The sequence below is a fragment of the Gobius niger genome (assembly GCF_951799975.1).
Source record: "Gobius niger genome assembly, chromosome: 15".
Taxonomy (NCBI): Eukaryota; Metazoa; Chordata; class Actinopteri; order Gobiiformes; family Gobiidae; genus Gobius; species Gobius niger.
The window spans coordinates 19,249,112-19,261,837 of record NC_136866.1 but is presented as its reverse complement, the minus strand read 5'-3'; the positions used below and the strand labels follow the sequence as shown (position 1 = coordinate 19,261,837).

The 12,726-nt window shown below is 47.2% G+C and overlaps 1 protein-coding gene across 1 annotated transcript; it reads left to right on the top strand.

Moving 5' to 3' along the window:
* The first annotated feature begins 4,263 nt into the window (after window positions 1-4,263).
* mycn (MYCN proto-oncogene, bHLH transcription factor) lies at window positions 4,264-9,371 on the top strand. Its single transcript, XM_079572769.1, has 3 exons — window positions 4,264-4,451; window positions 4,710-5,438; window positions 8,563-9,371. The coding sequence occupies exons 2-3, from the start codon at window positions 4,745-4,747 to the stop codon at window positions 9,270-9,272; spliced, it is 1,404 nt and encodes a 467-aa protein (XP_079428895.1). The 5' UTR covers window positions 4,264-4,451; window positions 4,710-4,744; the 3' UTR covers window positions 9,273-9,371.
* Window positions 9,372-12,726: the final 3,355 nt, after the last annotated feature.

Here is a 12,726-nt window from a genome sequence, read left to right as displayed (position 1 = left end):
GAATGGGTTGTAAAGAGAGTAGGTGTTGGTTCTATCCCCAGAGCCAGTCCAGCCAGAACACACGCTTTTCCTCTTCTTTTTCTTTACAAAGATGTGTATCTGGGATCAGGGGGGATTTATTCGAATGGACGATGGACAAAGTTGCAAAGACATTGTAAATGCTGAATCATCATCACTTTTGAACACACACAAAATACTTTTCTTTTTAACTCCAGGTCCAAAAGCCATATAGTGAGGGACAATTTCTCCACAAATAAAGACTACACTTCCTGTCACTCTTTGACAGTATTAGTGTGTGTGTGTGTGTGTGTGTGTGTGTGTGTGTGTGTGTGTGTGTGTGTGTGTGCGTGTGTGCGTGTGTGCGCGTGTGCGCGTGTGTGTGTGTTTACCCGCAGCCAAAAGCGCTTCCGTTTGGACGACAAAACAAAACAACTTTCTCTGCAGCCGCTTTCTCACTCCCACTCAGCGGTTCACAGAGGATGGACACGAGCGGGTGTAGGTCACGAACAGGGGTCAGAGCGGCCAGAGAGGGGCCGGTGGGATAAGGGGCCGAGAGTGGACGGGAGGCGGACAACGGCGGGACAGGGGATGGGGAGAGCACGGATGGGACACTCGCCTTCGGAAAGCCCCCGTCCTCCTCCTCCGACAGCTGCAGCGCCTCAGTGATCCGTGGGAGGTGCAGAGGAGGGATAGAGTATCACACACGTATCTCGGAGATTTAGAGGGACGGGTGGGCATAGAGACGGCACTGAAACTCCAAATACTGACTTTTGATGTGTTGATTCTTTAGACAATTGTGCGTTTCTATGTAGGGGACTTGATTTGATATTTTTTGCATACTCAGGTGTATAGGGCGGACGTTTGGACACATCAGCTTGAAGCTTTGTTCTGATTACTGACATGATTATAAAAGGAAATGTATTGCCCTCAGCTATTCCATTTTGCGAGCCAGGAATGGTTGCATTCCCACACTGCATCACAAGATGCGCCAACTTCAAAACAGCGAGTTAACTCCCCACAGAAGCAGATCCACACCTCCCCCGCCTCTCAGTGCACCCCCAACAAACTCCTCACCTGCCCCCGCACCATGTAAACACAAACACATGTTTGAAGCAGCAGACGCAGTGACAGTTAGCGGCTCTCTTGAAAGAAGTTTACAAAAGATCGTGAACTGATAACGATCTGACCGACCTGCTCTGACCTTCACAACTGACACTTACTGACGGAAAAAAAAAAAAGATTGCTTACCTATAGATTTGGAAATGGAAGTGGAAAGAGCCCTTGTCTGACCCAAATAAATCTATGTGTGCCATATTAAAACAGTCTGTATTTGGCCCAAGTCCTGGATTACATCAATTCAGATGAAATTAATAAATAAACTAAATGGTGAGGAAAGTTCAGTTTTTTTCAAATGGTGCCATCACTTTTTATTACAAACCATAATGACTCCAAATGACAGTAATCCCAATGACCCGCGCATTACTCACATTGCTGCTACTAAAAAATAATCACCCTCCTTTGTGCGCCTTCCATCCTACACTTCCCCCTGACTTTGAAACATGCTCTTAGGCCGCTTCTAAGTCAACATCCCTGCGCCGTGTGCCTGTGCGTAATTACAGATGCGCTCCCCCCAAAAGCTGTCATTACGGAAAGGGAATGGGAACGTCTCTCCAGGCTGCAACCACCGCTTGCCTCCTTCCTCTGCAGGCCGGAGCCGCTGCAGATCCGCGACAGCAGATTCACGAATCACAACAGCAGATTCACGACTAGGACTAAGTACCATTAAACAATGAACACATACTTGAGGTACTGCTGGTGTCGAACAAATATATCATTCTAGAGACCAAGTTTTTGTGTTGTTGATGAATTTAAAATAAATTGTGTTTCATGAAATAAATGAACATGATCTGTTTTCTGGTTCTAGATAGCAAATATTATAGTGCAGGTATCGAGAAAAGTGTATTTCACGTATCGGTATCAAAAAACAAGTTTTGCTGAAGTACTGTATTGAAGCAGCAGATCTGTGACTATAGATTCACCACTGCAGATTAAACAGTCATTTTATCAAGCTTCATTTTGTTGGTGTTTTGAAGTGGGTTAATCATAATGTGAAGAAATTATCCTCTAATGAGGCTTAAAAATGTTCTTTTGGGGATCTCCACAGAAGAGAAAGTATGGAGAGAGAGACTGGTCAGGTCAGGAGTTCCATTTGACCCAGAGCTTCCTCTAACGACTTTAGTGACAATGATACATTATGAAGATTAAAAACATTAAAGGAACAGGCCACCGTTTTTTACATACTATGATCTTTCCTGAGCTTAGACGAGTTGATGTGTACCTGTCTGGTCTTTGTGCATGCCCTAAGTCACGCAAAGCGACTTAAGATGTTGTGAGCATTTGGCCTCTCCCAGTATATTCCTTTAGCTCCAGAAGAAGTTGTGTCTTCCGGGTTTGAAAAATACCTCCAGAAAATACTTATATTTATCAGAATAATTAGTGCTCCATAGTGGTAGAGTTACAACATATCATATACATGCTTTGGAATGGCTGAAACAGCAGGATGCAGAACCTTTAACATTGTTATAACGTGGTTAAAAGCTTAGAAAAAAAAAAAGCTTCCGTGATACACGTCTCCTTGAACATTTCATGAACTCGACCTGTTTCAGTAACCTCTTAACCCCCACCTGAACCAAACACATTTTCTCCACCTTGGCATTGCCCAAATCTAAAAAGCTTCTTGAAAATGTGACAAAAAAGAGGCAATGAAAAAGTGTTGAAAATGCAACAAAGGAGCAACAGAAAAGTGACACAAAGCGATGAAAAAGTGACGACAACGCCCGGAAAATGATCCGTTTGGATGAGTTTTGTGAGTCTGAGCTTTCAAATGAGGTGTTACACCGGCCTATAGGTTGTATAGATTTGGGTAAAGCTGAACTGGAGAAAATGCACATGGTTATGGCAGGGGTTAAGAGGTTAACACAGTTGTTGAATTCTTTTGTTGTTGAATTTATATCATTTATATTTACTTCCATTACAAGCTTATAAATGTGCTTTATCTTTATTTTTGGATGAATAAATCAACCTCCACATGTCGCGCTATATTTGATTCGGACCTATTACTTAGAAAGGCTGTCATGAATCCGCTGTGGTCATTCGGCAGCGGCTCCGGTCTGCAGATATGACATTGGGGCTCCCCTCCTCGCTACCTCTGCCTCCGCTGCGTTGAGGTTACGTAACACGCTCCGTCTCGCGTTTTAGATCAGTCTGTTCTGTAACGCATCCTTCCAAATTACCCCGCAATAAATCACCCCCGAGTCTCACCAAACCACAAAACACCAACTATTATCACAATTCCGAGTTATTTGAATCGCTTTCTCCTCATTCCGCTTTGTCTCCCTTTGTCTCGCGCCGCCTGTGTTTGTGTCTGACCGGTCTGGGACGCTCGCTGTTTTTTCTGTCGTGTGCGCTCTGGCTGGCTGGCTGGCGCATTGAGGGGGGGGGACAGTGCCCGAAGCGTCCAGGCGAGGGCGCACGGTGCCCGGGTTCGCGTACATACAGTCTATTATTATGAGTGGGACGCTGCTGCTGGCGGCGGCGGCGCTCTCAGACAAAAGAGAGAAGGAGCAGCATTTTTGAAAGCGCTACAGGAGGCTTTGGTGTAAAGGAATACGGCCGCGCGCTCTGATTGGGCGGACGCGCTGTGGGGCATGGAGCTTGCATATCAATAAGGGGTTTCCAAACGGGATAGGAAGACAACACTTTGTTTTGAATCATTAACAAAACTAAAGGCAACGTCGCGTTTTGTAAATATTTTGCACTGTGAATCACATTGTTTCCTTAATTTTGATTTGAATGGATGATTTGACCTGCTGAGCGCCAAGAGAGCAAGTTACAAAGACCTGTGTTTGTGAAGGAGTTGAACCCTCAACCCGTTCCCAGTGGAGGTCATCGCAATTTGCCTCAAAGACATTTCCCCCTTTGTTCATACTGTAATGTTTTCCTACAATCACTTTGTTTTCCGACACTTTCTATGATTTGGCCCTTAATTTTACGCGCGAGAAAAAAGAAAAATAAACATCGGCGAGGAAAGACACAAAGAAGGGGGTAATCACAATAAAAATGTATGCAATATATAGGGGAGAAAGAGCATTCAAGCCTCGCATCAGGAGCGCACGGGGTGGGCACGGGGAGGGGAGGGCAGTGGTATATCGGGGGTGGGCGGAGTCTGGCTGGTTTCTTCCTCCCGGCAGCAGCGAGTTGACTGACTATAACACCGCAGCCAGCGCTGTGATGTGTGTCAGAAGGCTGTCTGAGCTCCCCGAGTGGTAGATGTCTCGCTCCTGTCCTCACGCGTACCGCTCTCACCGCAGCGCGCACTGACAAGACACCATTTTTTATGTCAATATTGGTAGTATTTTTTTGGCACGACATTGCCGCGAGAAAGGAATAAGGTGAGCATTTATGAGCGTCCTTTTGTTTGGGTTTGTTGTTTATTTACACCCTGTCTTGTCGCTGATTTGTTTTTGTATGTACACTTTGGAGGTAACCGCATCCGCTTCGTGCGTAATGGACCGTTTTACGCATGGCTCGTAGATCTTTTCCAGTCTCTTGGCCGCGTTTGTAAAAGAAGTAGCGTTTGTTGCCGTGTGTGTGTGGGCTGTTCAGGTGCGATGTGAGTCCTAACGTGTCCTCTCCTCCTTCCTACCCAGACAGGAACGCTTTGATCGCGGGGGGAAGAGAGAGAATGCCGGCGATCATCGGGAAAAACTCCGACTTGGACTTCGACTCGCTCCAGCCTTGCTTCTACCCGGACGAGGATGACTTCTACTTCTGTGGTCCCGACTCTGCGCCACCGGGGGAGGACATCTGGAAGAAATTCGAGCTGCTGCCCACTCCTCCCCTCTCCCCGAGCCGCGCCGCGCTACCGGGAGACGCGGGGGCAGGAGGAGCAGGAGCCGGGGACACCGTGGACCCGCTGGACCCGCTAGACTGGGCTTCCGAGCTGCTGCTGCTCCCCGGGGACGATATATGGGGCGCCTCGGACGACTTGGACTTGTTTGGCGCGGGTTTGGATACGGCGAACCCTAACAACAGCAGCAGCATCATCATCCAGGACTGCATGTGGAGCGGCTTCTCCGCCAGGGAGAAACTGGAGAGGGTGGTGACTGAGAAACTAGGCAGGGCTATTAACGGGAGCGCGGCAGCGGTAACGGCAACAGCAGCTGCGACAGCCGCAGGAGGAGCGACGGCAACGGCGGCCGCAGCAGGAGCCGTGGCACCGTGCGTCAAGCCACCCGAGGCGGTGACGCGCAGCTCGGTGTCAGAGTGCGTGGACCCGGCGGTGGTGTTCCCCTTCCCCGTGAATAAGAAGAACGGCAGGGACGGAGCGGGGAGCGCGGAGACTGCGGTGACGCACGAGAGCGCCCTCAGCGACACCGGTAAGCACGTTTGAAACACTCTGGAACATATTGTCATGAAAACCACGCTGCGTAATCTTTCACCCACACACTCTGAGAACCAAACAAGAGCATCCTCTGGTCTTGTTACCGGTGTAAAACGTTTTAAAAAAGCGTGCGTAATCGCTACTTTATAACTAGACTGAGACCGGAACATCAGCAGCTCGGTTCGGCCATTAAAGAGGACCTTTAATGGTGTCCTTTACTAACCTACTCCCAAACTGTCGTGTCTCCCGGAGAATTTGGCGCTCGTTTGTTTATCTTTAGAGTTTTTACGCGCAGTAGTGTGGCTTTAAGCGCCTTGTGTTATTGTTTGGGTTGCCAGTTGGTAGGTCTGGGGAGCTTGTTCATATGACCGGCTTTGAATCCGATTACCTCTCTCTCTCTCTCTCTAGTTCACACGCACACGCACGCACGCACGCACGCACGCACGCACGCACGCACGCACGCACGCACACACACACACACACACACACACACACACACACACACACACACACACACACACACACACACACACACACACACACACACACACACACACACACACACACACACAAATCTAAAGTGCCTGGAGCGCGTATAGTGGTAGCGAGCGAGCGAGGTTTATGTAATCAGCGGGCGCTTCATCCGGCAGATGGCGGTAAAATGGGGGAATTGTGCTCTGACCTCAGCTGGCAGCGCGGAAACAAAAAAAAAGAAAAAAAAAGAAAAAAGAAAATGAAAAAGAAGACACACTGACTTACGGTGCTTGGCTGCCTGGCTTCACCGGAGCTTGTTTATTGTGCGTGCGCGTTCAGTTGTGGCGCACCAAGGCTAATCAACAAAGCAAGTCTGTGGTTACACTTTGGATTAAGGCACCATTTGCGCGCGCCAGATAAGGCGACTGGCGAGGTATTTGATCGCCAAAGACGTGCTTTTCATTAAAGCGAAGTCTTCAGAAGAGATTCCAAAACTTAAAGGCTCTGTACCCAAGTTTTGTGTAGTTGTTTTGTCCTTCAGCGTGTTTTTAAAGCAGAAGTTTGCAATAAAAGACCTGCACATTTAATTCCAAAACCTTTTGTTGTGAACAAGCTTATATACTATAGGTAGTCGTTGTTGTTGTTGTGTAGATTGCGGTGACAGCATTTCTCCCTGAAGGTTTTGTGAAGGGCGCTTACAAACTGACTGACAAACCAAAAGAAATCATGGTTCAACTCCTGCCCTGCTCCCATGTTTTACGCATCCCCGTGGCTCGCCTCGCGTCCTGAATAAACACTCACGCGTCCTTATCACGGGGCCATTCGCCGCGACACTGAAGTACAAAAGGAAAGGCGTCTGGCTTGGCACACATCAGGGTGTTCGCTTTGCCAAATCGCCGCCTCCACAACAGTCGGAGAGAGAGACAGACTGAGAGAGAGAGAGAGAGAGAGAGGAGGGTGGTGGATGTAGGAAAACGCTATTATTTCAGGCCGGGTGACATGTGGCTTTGTATTGGGCAGTATCCATCCCGACAGCTGTCCGTTTGGCACGGCTCCAGCGCGGGAGGACCTGTTGTTGTTGCGCTTCCCTCCCCCTGCCGCTTGTGGTGCTAAATCGTCGTCTTTGTGGGCTTTCGAACCAAAATAAATCTTCTTGAATCACTATGATGTCAGGCTATGTGCTGTTTTACGCGTTCTTTTTTCTTTTCTTTTGGTTTTTTCCCCAACAACAAATGTTTTGAGCCGCACATACCCGGCTCCTCGCGCGTGGGGGAAGCCTGCCCCGCCCACTTTTCCCCGCGCGCCAACAAGGGCGAGCGAGCTCTGTCAGTTGTGTCATCCGTGGGTTTGTGCCAAGAGCGGTGCCAGGTTCACGCGTGCGCCCGTCGAGCGCGAGGTGAAGCGGGTCACATGGAAAAGGCGCTACATGGGACACTCCCACAGCTGATAGTGAAGGTTTATTTATCGCAGAGCTATTTTTACGACTAGCCACCTCCCGGGTTCAAACGCGCCGGCAGTGATAAGATAGGAGGAGAGGTCATTCATGCAGGGACCTGTTTTAAAGGGGGTTAGTCATGGTTTAGGTCTGTTTAAGTCCTTTGTTTTATCCTGGTTTAGTCTCACTTTAGCTCTGGTTGAAGTCCTTTGTTTTATCCTTGCTTTAGTCCTGGTTTAGCTTCCGTTAAAGTCCAGGTACAGTCTTTGTTGTGACCTGGTTTAATCCCTTGATTCAGTCCAAGTTTTGTCCCGGTTTAAGTTCTGGTTTAGGCCTGCTCTTTGGCAGCTTTTCACTCTATAAGTTAGCCCTAGTCTTGATGTATACATAGTGGGGGGTTAGACCTGGTTTAGTTCTGGTTTTATTCTGTTGAGTCGTGGTTTTACACCCAATAAAGTGCTGGTTTGGACCTGACTCTGTCTTAGTTTATCTCCGGTGCTTCAGTCTGACCTCTATGTTCCATGCAGCCGTATAGTTTTCACCCCGGCCTGAGGTCAACATACATTCTCAGCACCACAGACGACTTCTAAAGGAGAGGCAGAAGAAGAGAAAGAAAGAAATCTGGCCCGTCTGCTCCGCGCGCCGACGATGCATGTCAACACCTGCCGGGTAGATTAGCCCAGCACTGACTGACGCCAAGCCTTAACTGGTTTCTGACTTTGCAAACACAACTGAGCAACGTGTGTCTCTCTCCCTTCGATTCCCACACTCGTCTCTTCTTTTTTTATGTTACATTGTGTAAGATTCAACCTTTCACATTACATCAGAAAGGATTGAACAACCTTCCAAATGTCACAAGGCCTGCATTGGAGTAAATAATGAGTATAAACTTTGTCCACACCAAAAAAACCATCCAATTTAAATGTTGAGCATTACCTTGAAATGGCAAATTGAAATACATGTAGGCTAGAGTGCAATATGCAAAAGCCATAGAAAGAATTCACCTATTCTTCTTGTACAGATGTGGGTTTCCTCCGGTTTCCCTGTCAACCTAAAACATGTACAGTAGTAGTGAATTGTCTGGCTCCTGACTACTCCGTTAGGTCTGGTTACGAAAGGAAAGTTTGCGTACCTCGATTGAGAACCCCTGTCTTAATGTTTTACATTCTTTAAGACATTTATGATTGACCCGGACCTTTTCTCTCCGCAGATGATGACGATGATGATGAAGACGATGAAGATGCAGAGGAGGAGGAGGAGGAGGAAGACGATGATGACGAGGAAGACGAGGAGGAGATTGATGTGGTGACGGTGGAGAAGAGGCGCGGCTCCCTGATGCCAGCCGCTAAGAGCTGCGATCAGCGGCCTCGCTTCATGAGCCGGGCGCCACAGGAGCTCATCCTCAAACGCTCCTCGGTCCACCAGCAGCAGCACAACTACGCCGCACCCTCCCCGTATGCGTCTGACGACGACCACGCCCCTCCTGCCAAGAGACACAGAACCTGCGGCGGCAGCGACGCCCCGAGACCGCCCACCCGGACCAACTCCTCTTCCTCCAGCGTGTCCTCCCTCTCCGTGGCGAGCAGCCGCAGCAAGCGCAGCTCCGGGTCCAGCGGCGGCGAGAGCAGCCCCCGCGCCCACGCCGGCTCCGACTCGGAGGACAGCGAGAGGAGGCGCAACCACAACATCCTGGAACGCCAGCGCCGCAACGACCTGCGCTCAAGCTTCCTCACGCTGCGGGACCACGTGCCCGAGCTGGCCCACAACGAGAAGGCCGCTAAGGTGCTCATCCTGAAGAAGGCCACGGAGTACCTGAGCTCGCTGGAGGAGGACGAGCTCCGGCTGCAGCAGGAGAAGGAGCGGTTGCAGACGCGCAGGCAGCAGCTGATGCGCCGGCTAGAGCAGGCCAGGACTCGCTAACCGGAGAGATGGTGACCGCTAACTCACTCAAACAACCGACCCCCCCCACCACCACCAGCCGGAGGACCCTCGCCCCATCGTCGCCCGCATAAGCAATCACAAGAATCCAATCCAATCCAATCCAACTTTATTTATAATGCACTTTAAAAACAACATAGTTGACCAAAGTGCAGAACACAACAGCAAAAGGTCACAGTAAAAATTAAGAGCACATAGGTAAAAAGAATACAAGGAATACCGGCAAAAAAGATAAAATACAAAAGATTCTTAACTCAATTAAAAGCTACAGTAAACAGATAAGTTTTAAGAGCCGACTTAAAAACAGAAAGTGACTCGGCCTGTCTAAGGTGCAAGGGCAGTGCATTCCACAATGACGGGCCTGCAACTGAAAAGGCACGATCGCCTCTCAGTTTCCTTTGAGACCTTGGGACGACTAACAAAGATTGGTCTCCCGACCTGAGGCTGCGAGCCGGAGTGTAAGGCTGAATAAGGTCGGACAGGTACGAAGGTGCAAGGCCGTGAAGGCATTTAAAAACAAATAAGAGGATTTTAAAGTCAATGCGGCTTCGGACAGGGAGCCAATGTAAGGACTTTAAAACAGGCGTTATGTGCTCACACTTTTTAGTGCCAGAGAGGAGGCGTGCAGCAGCATTTTGGACAAGTTGAAGTCGGGCTAGGGAAGTTTGGTTTAGCCCAGTGTAGAAAGAATGTAGAATGTATACAGACTGTGGAACTGTGGGGCTATGTCCCAAATCACCTCGCTTTGTAAGGGTGTCTGTTGCAGAGTAAGTCCGTTGTGCAGACTTCCTACAAACATGCTACAAGGCTAAGGGAAGTAGTCCTCTAACACTGACCCGACATTGTCTTATTGCACTTTTTGATTTAAACAAAACAAACTCATTCGACTCTCGCAATGTCTGATGTGATCGACATACGGCTCCTGACTTCAACAACAGAGTTTAGGATCAAATGTTATGAATTTGACGTTGCCAGGGAGGACCGGTAAATATTTTTCGTAGGCACTGGCAAAAAATATGACTAAAATATCAATGATAACTCCAGTGTTTTATGTTTTAAAATTGCCATTGACCTATTGCCATGGAATGCACCAGGAATACCAGAAATATCAGCGCTTTTGACGACACAAAGGCAACTTTACATAACAGAGTGAGCCACAATTGGGTCGTCAAACATGGCTAAATCGAGCAAAGTCAATGAAAAATACAGCATCGAATAGGGCTGGGACAAAAAATATCATTGTCGTGATACTTGTATCAGATCTTAAGCCATGTATCAATACTTTTGATACTCAACAACAAAAACACGATTACAATAGTGTTAATACTAGTTTTGGTGCTGATTCCTTTAAACAAAACAGCCAGACTTTTAATATGCTCTATTTCAAAATGTTTAACTCTGATTTATATTGAATCAATTCTCTATTATCATGTATCGTGTCGGGCCCACTGTATCACGATATGTGTATTGCGACCAACGTGTATCGTCCCAGCCCTGTTTAAAAAACGGGTTTGTAGGACGGGTCAAAGACAGAGGACTGCTTCCCCCAAAGCCGATAAAGTATACACTATCAGTGACCACATTTATGACTCGGAAAGAGGTGATTTTGGACGTAGCATTTGAAGCCGATGTTTGCATGGACACTAATGTTGCTTCGGGGCCTGTCCGTCTGGAAAACACCAGGCCTGTTTGCATATCCCTTCAAGTGCACGCGTATCCAACTTTCTCAGAGGACATCATTTTTTTTTGCACCCCCTCTTCCACAACCCCACACACTGACTTTAACTACGAGCCGGCGGTGGGGGCCTCCGGACAATAAAGGGGAAGGGTCGACCTTTGCTCGGACTTTCACTGCCGACACTTTTTTTGCACATTTGTTGACGTTAAGAATGTTTCGGGTTTACGTTTCGATGTCTATTTTCTCTCCAATCCGGTTACACGGCGGACACTGACGGAAAGCAAGCGACATGTTGTTCTTTGTTTTTTTTCTACTATCGAAGTCTTCCCATGAACTGATATCATTTTTTTTGCATCTCGATGTTTTTGTTATGACGATTTTTTAAAGAATTTCTGTTTTTTGTTTTTTGTATTGTACTCACTGTGACACCAGCCTGGATTCAGGGAAATGATAAAGGTGTTATAGGGCACTTTGCTTGGAGAAGAAAAGAAAAAAAAATCACGTTCACTTACTTTGCCTTCACCACTGCAAAAAAGCAAACAAACACTAAGTAAATAAATGTAAGACTGCGCTGCAAGGAATGAAACACCGGAGTTGAAATGGCTAGTGTTGAGACGTTCTAACTACGCCTGCAACTTGAACAATACTATTTTATCTTCTTTTCACACATGTGCTAACCTCTTGACATATTTCTTTTCAAGATGTGGTCATGTGGGAAAAGAACTTGGGTGACACTTTTTGGTTTCGGCCAAAAAAAAACAAAATAGATATCGAAATGAACACTGGAAACCAATCAGAAATAGCTTCTATACTGGGCTTCGTTTATGCTAGCCTTTTGACACTTTAGCCTTGTGTTATTCTTTGTAGCTTGAAAGAATGTACCCGCTTGTTAAAAAAAAATACCCAGAGAACTTAAAATGTTGTAAAATGTAGCAATACAAAACAGAGGAGCCATATTCCGCTGATTTGTATTGCTACAGGGAAAAGAGAAATGGTTCCAAATGGAAGTTAGCATGCTAACCGTTAGCTATAGATGTTCCAAGAGCTTCTAAAACTCAAAAGAAGCTGCATGGATTACTTGGCATGACGTATATCTATCGGAAACAAGAGCGACCGAAACAGAACCCCACATTTCAGGGATGTTTTTCATCATATGACCTGGTTCAAAGGTCAGAAATGTCCGCGTCGATAATCTAGAAAGGTTAGCCGATTTATAGCTTAAATTTGGCTTCTGGCTTAAAGTGCTTACACAATTCTTGCTAAAACATTTGCTAAACACACACTTTTGTTGTACCCCAGATTTCCTTATGTTGACATTGTTTGTGATGTTTTTAATTGACTTCCTCATTGGACGCTTACAGGAAGTGACATACGTAGAGGTAAACCATTTTGAAGTGGAACTCTATGTCTGTGGCTAAAATTGCTGCTACACGAACAAAATAATAATGCAACTGCTTACCACTTACCACAGATATTTGAAAAGGATTCAAACCCGTCATACGCACTTTAAAGTCAGCAAGCCCGTAGTCTCGAGGCGATCTCTTACCGCAGTTTGACGAAGCGATCGAGACTTCTCAAACTTGCAGTGACGATATGTATCTGTACCAGCTTGATATATCTAGTCAGAACGACTCAACGCAGGAAGTCATTTCAACTCGATTCATTTCTTGCAACGTGCGGTCGTCACTCGGGGTCAGAAAAGCCACTAACCCACTCCTCTTCCTCCTCACGCCGGTGCTGCAGAAAGCCAGCGGTCGT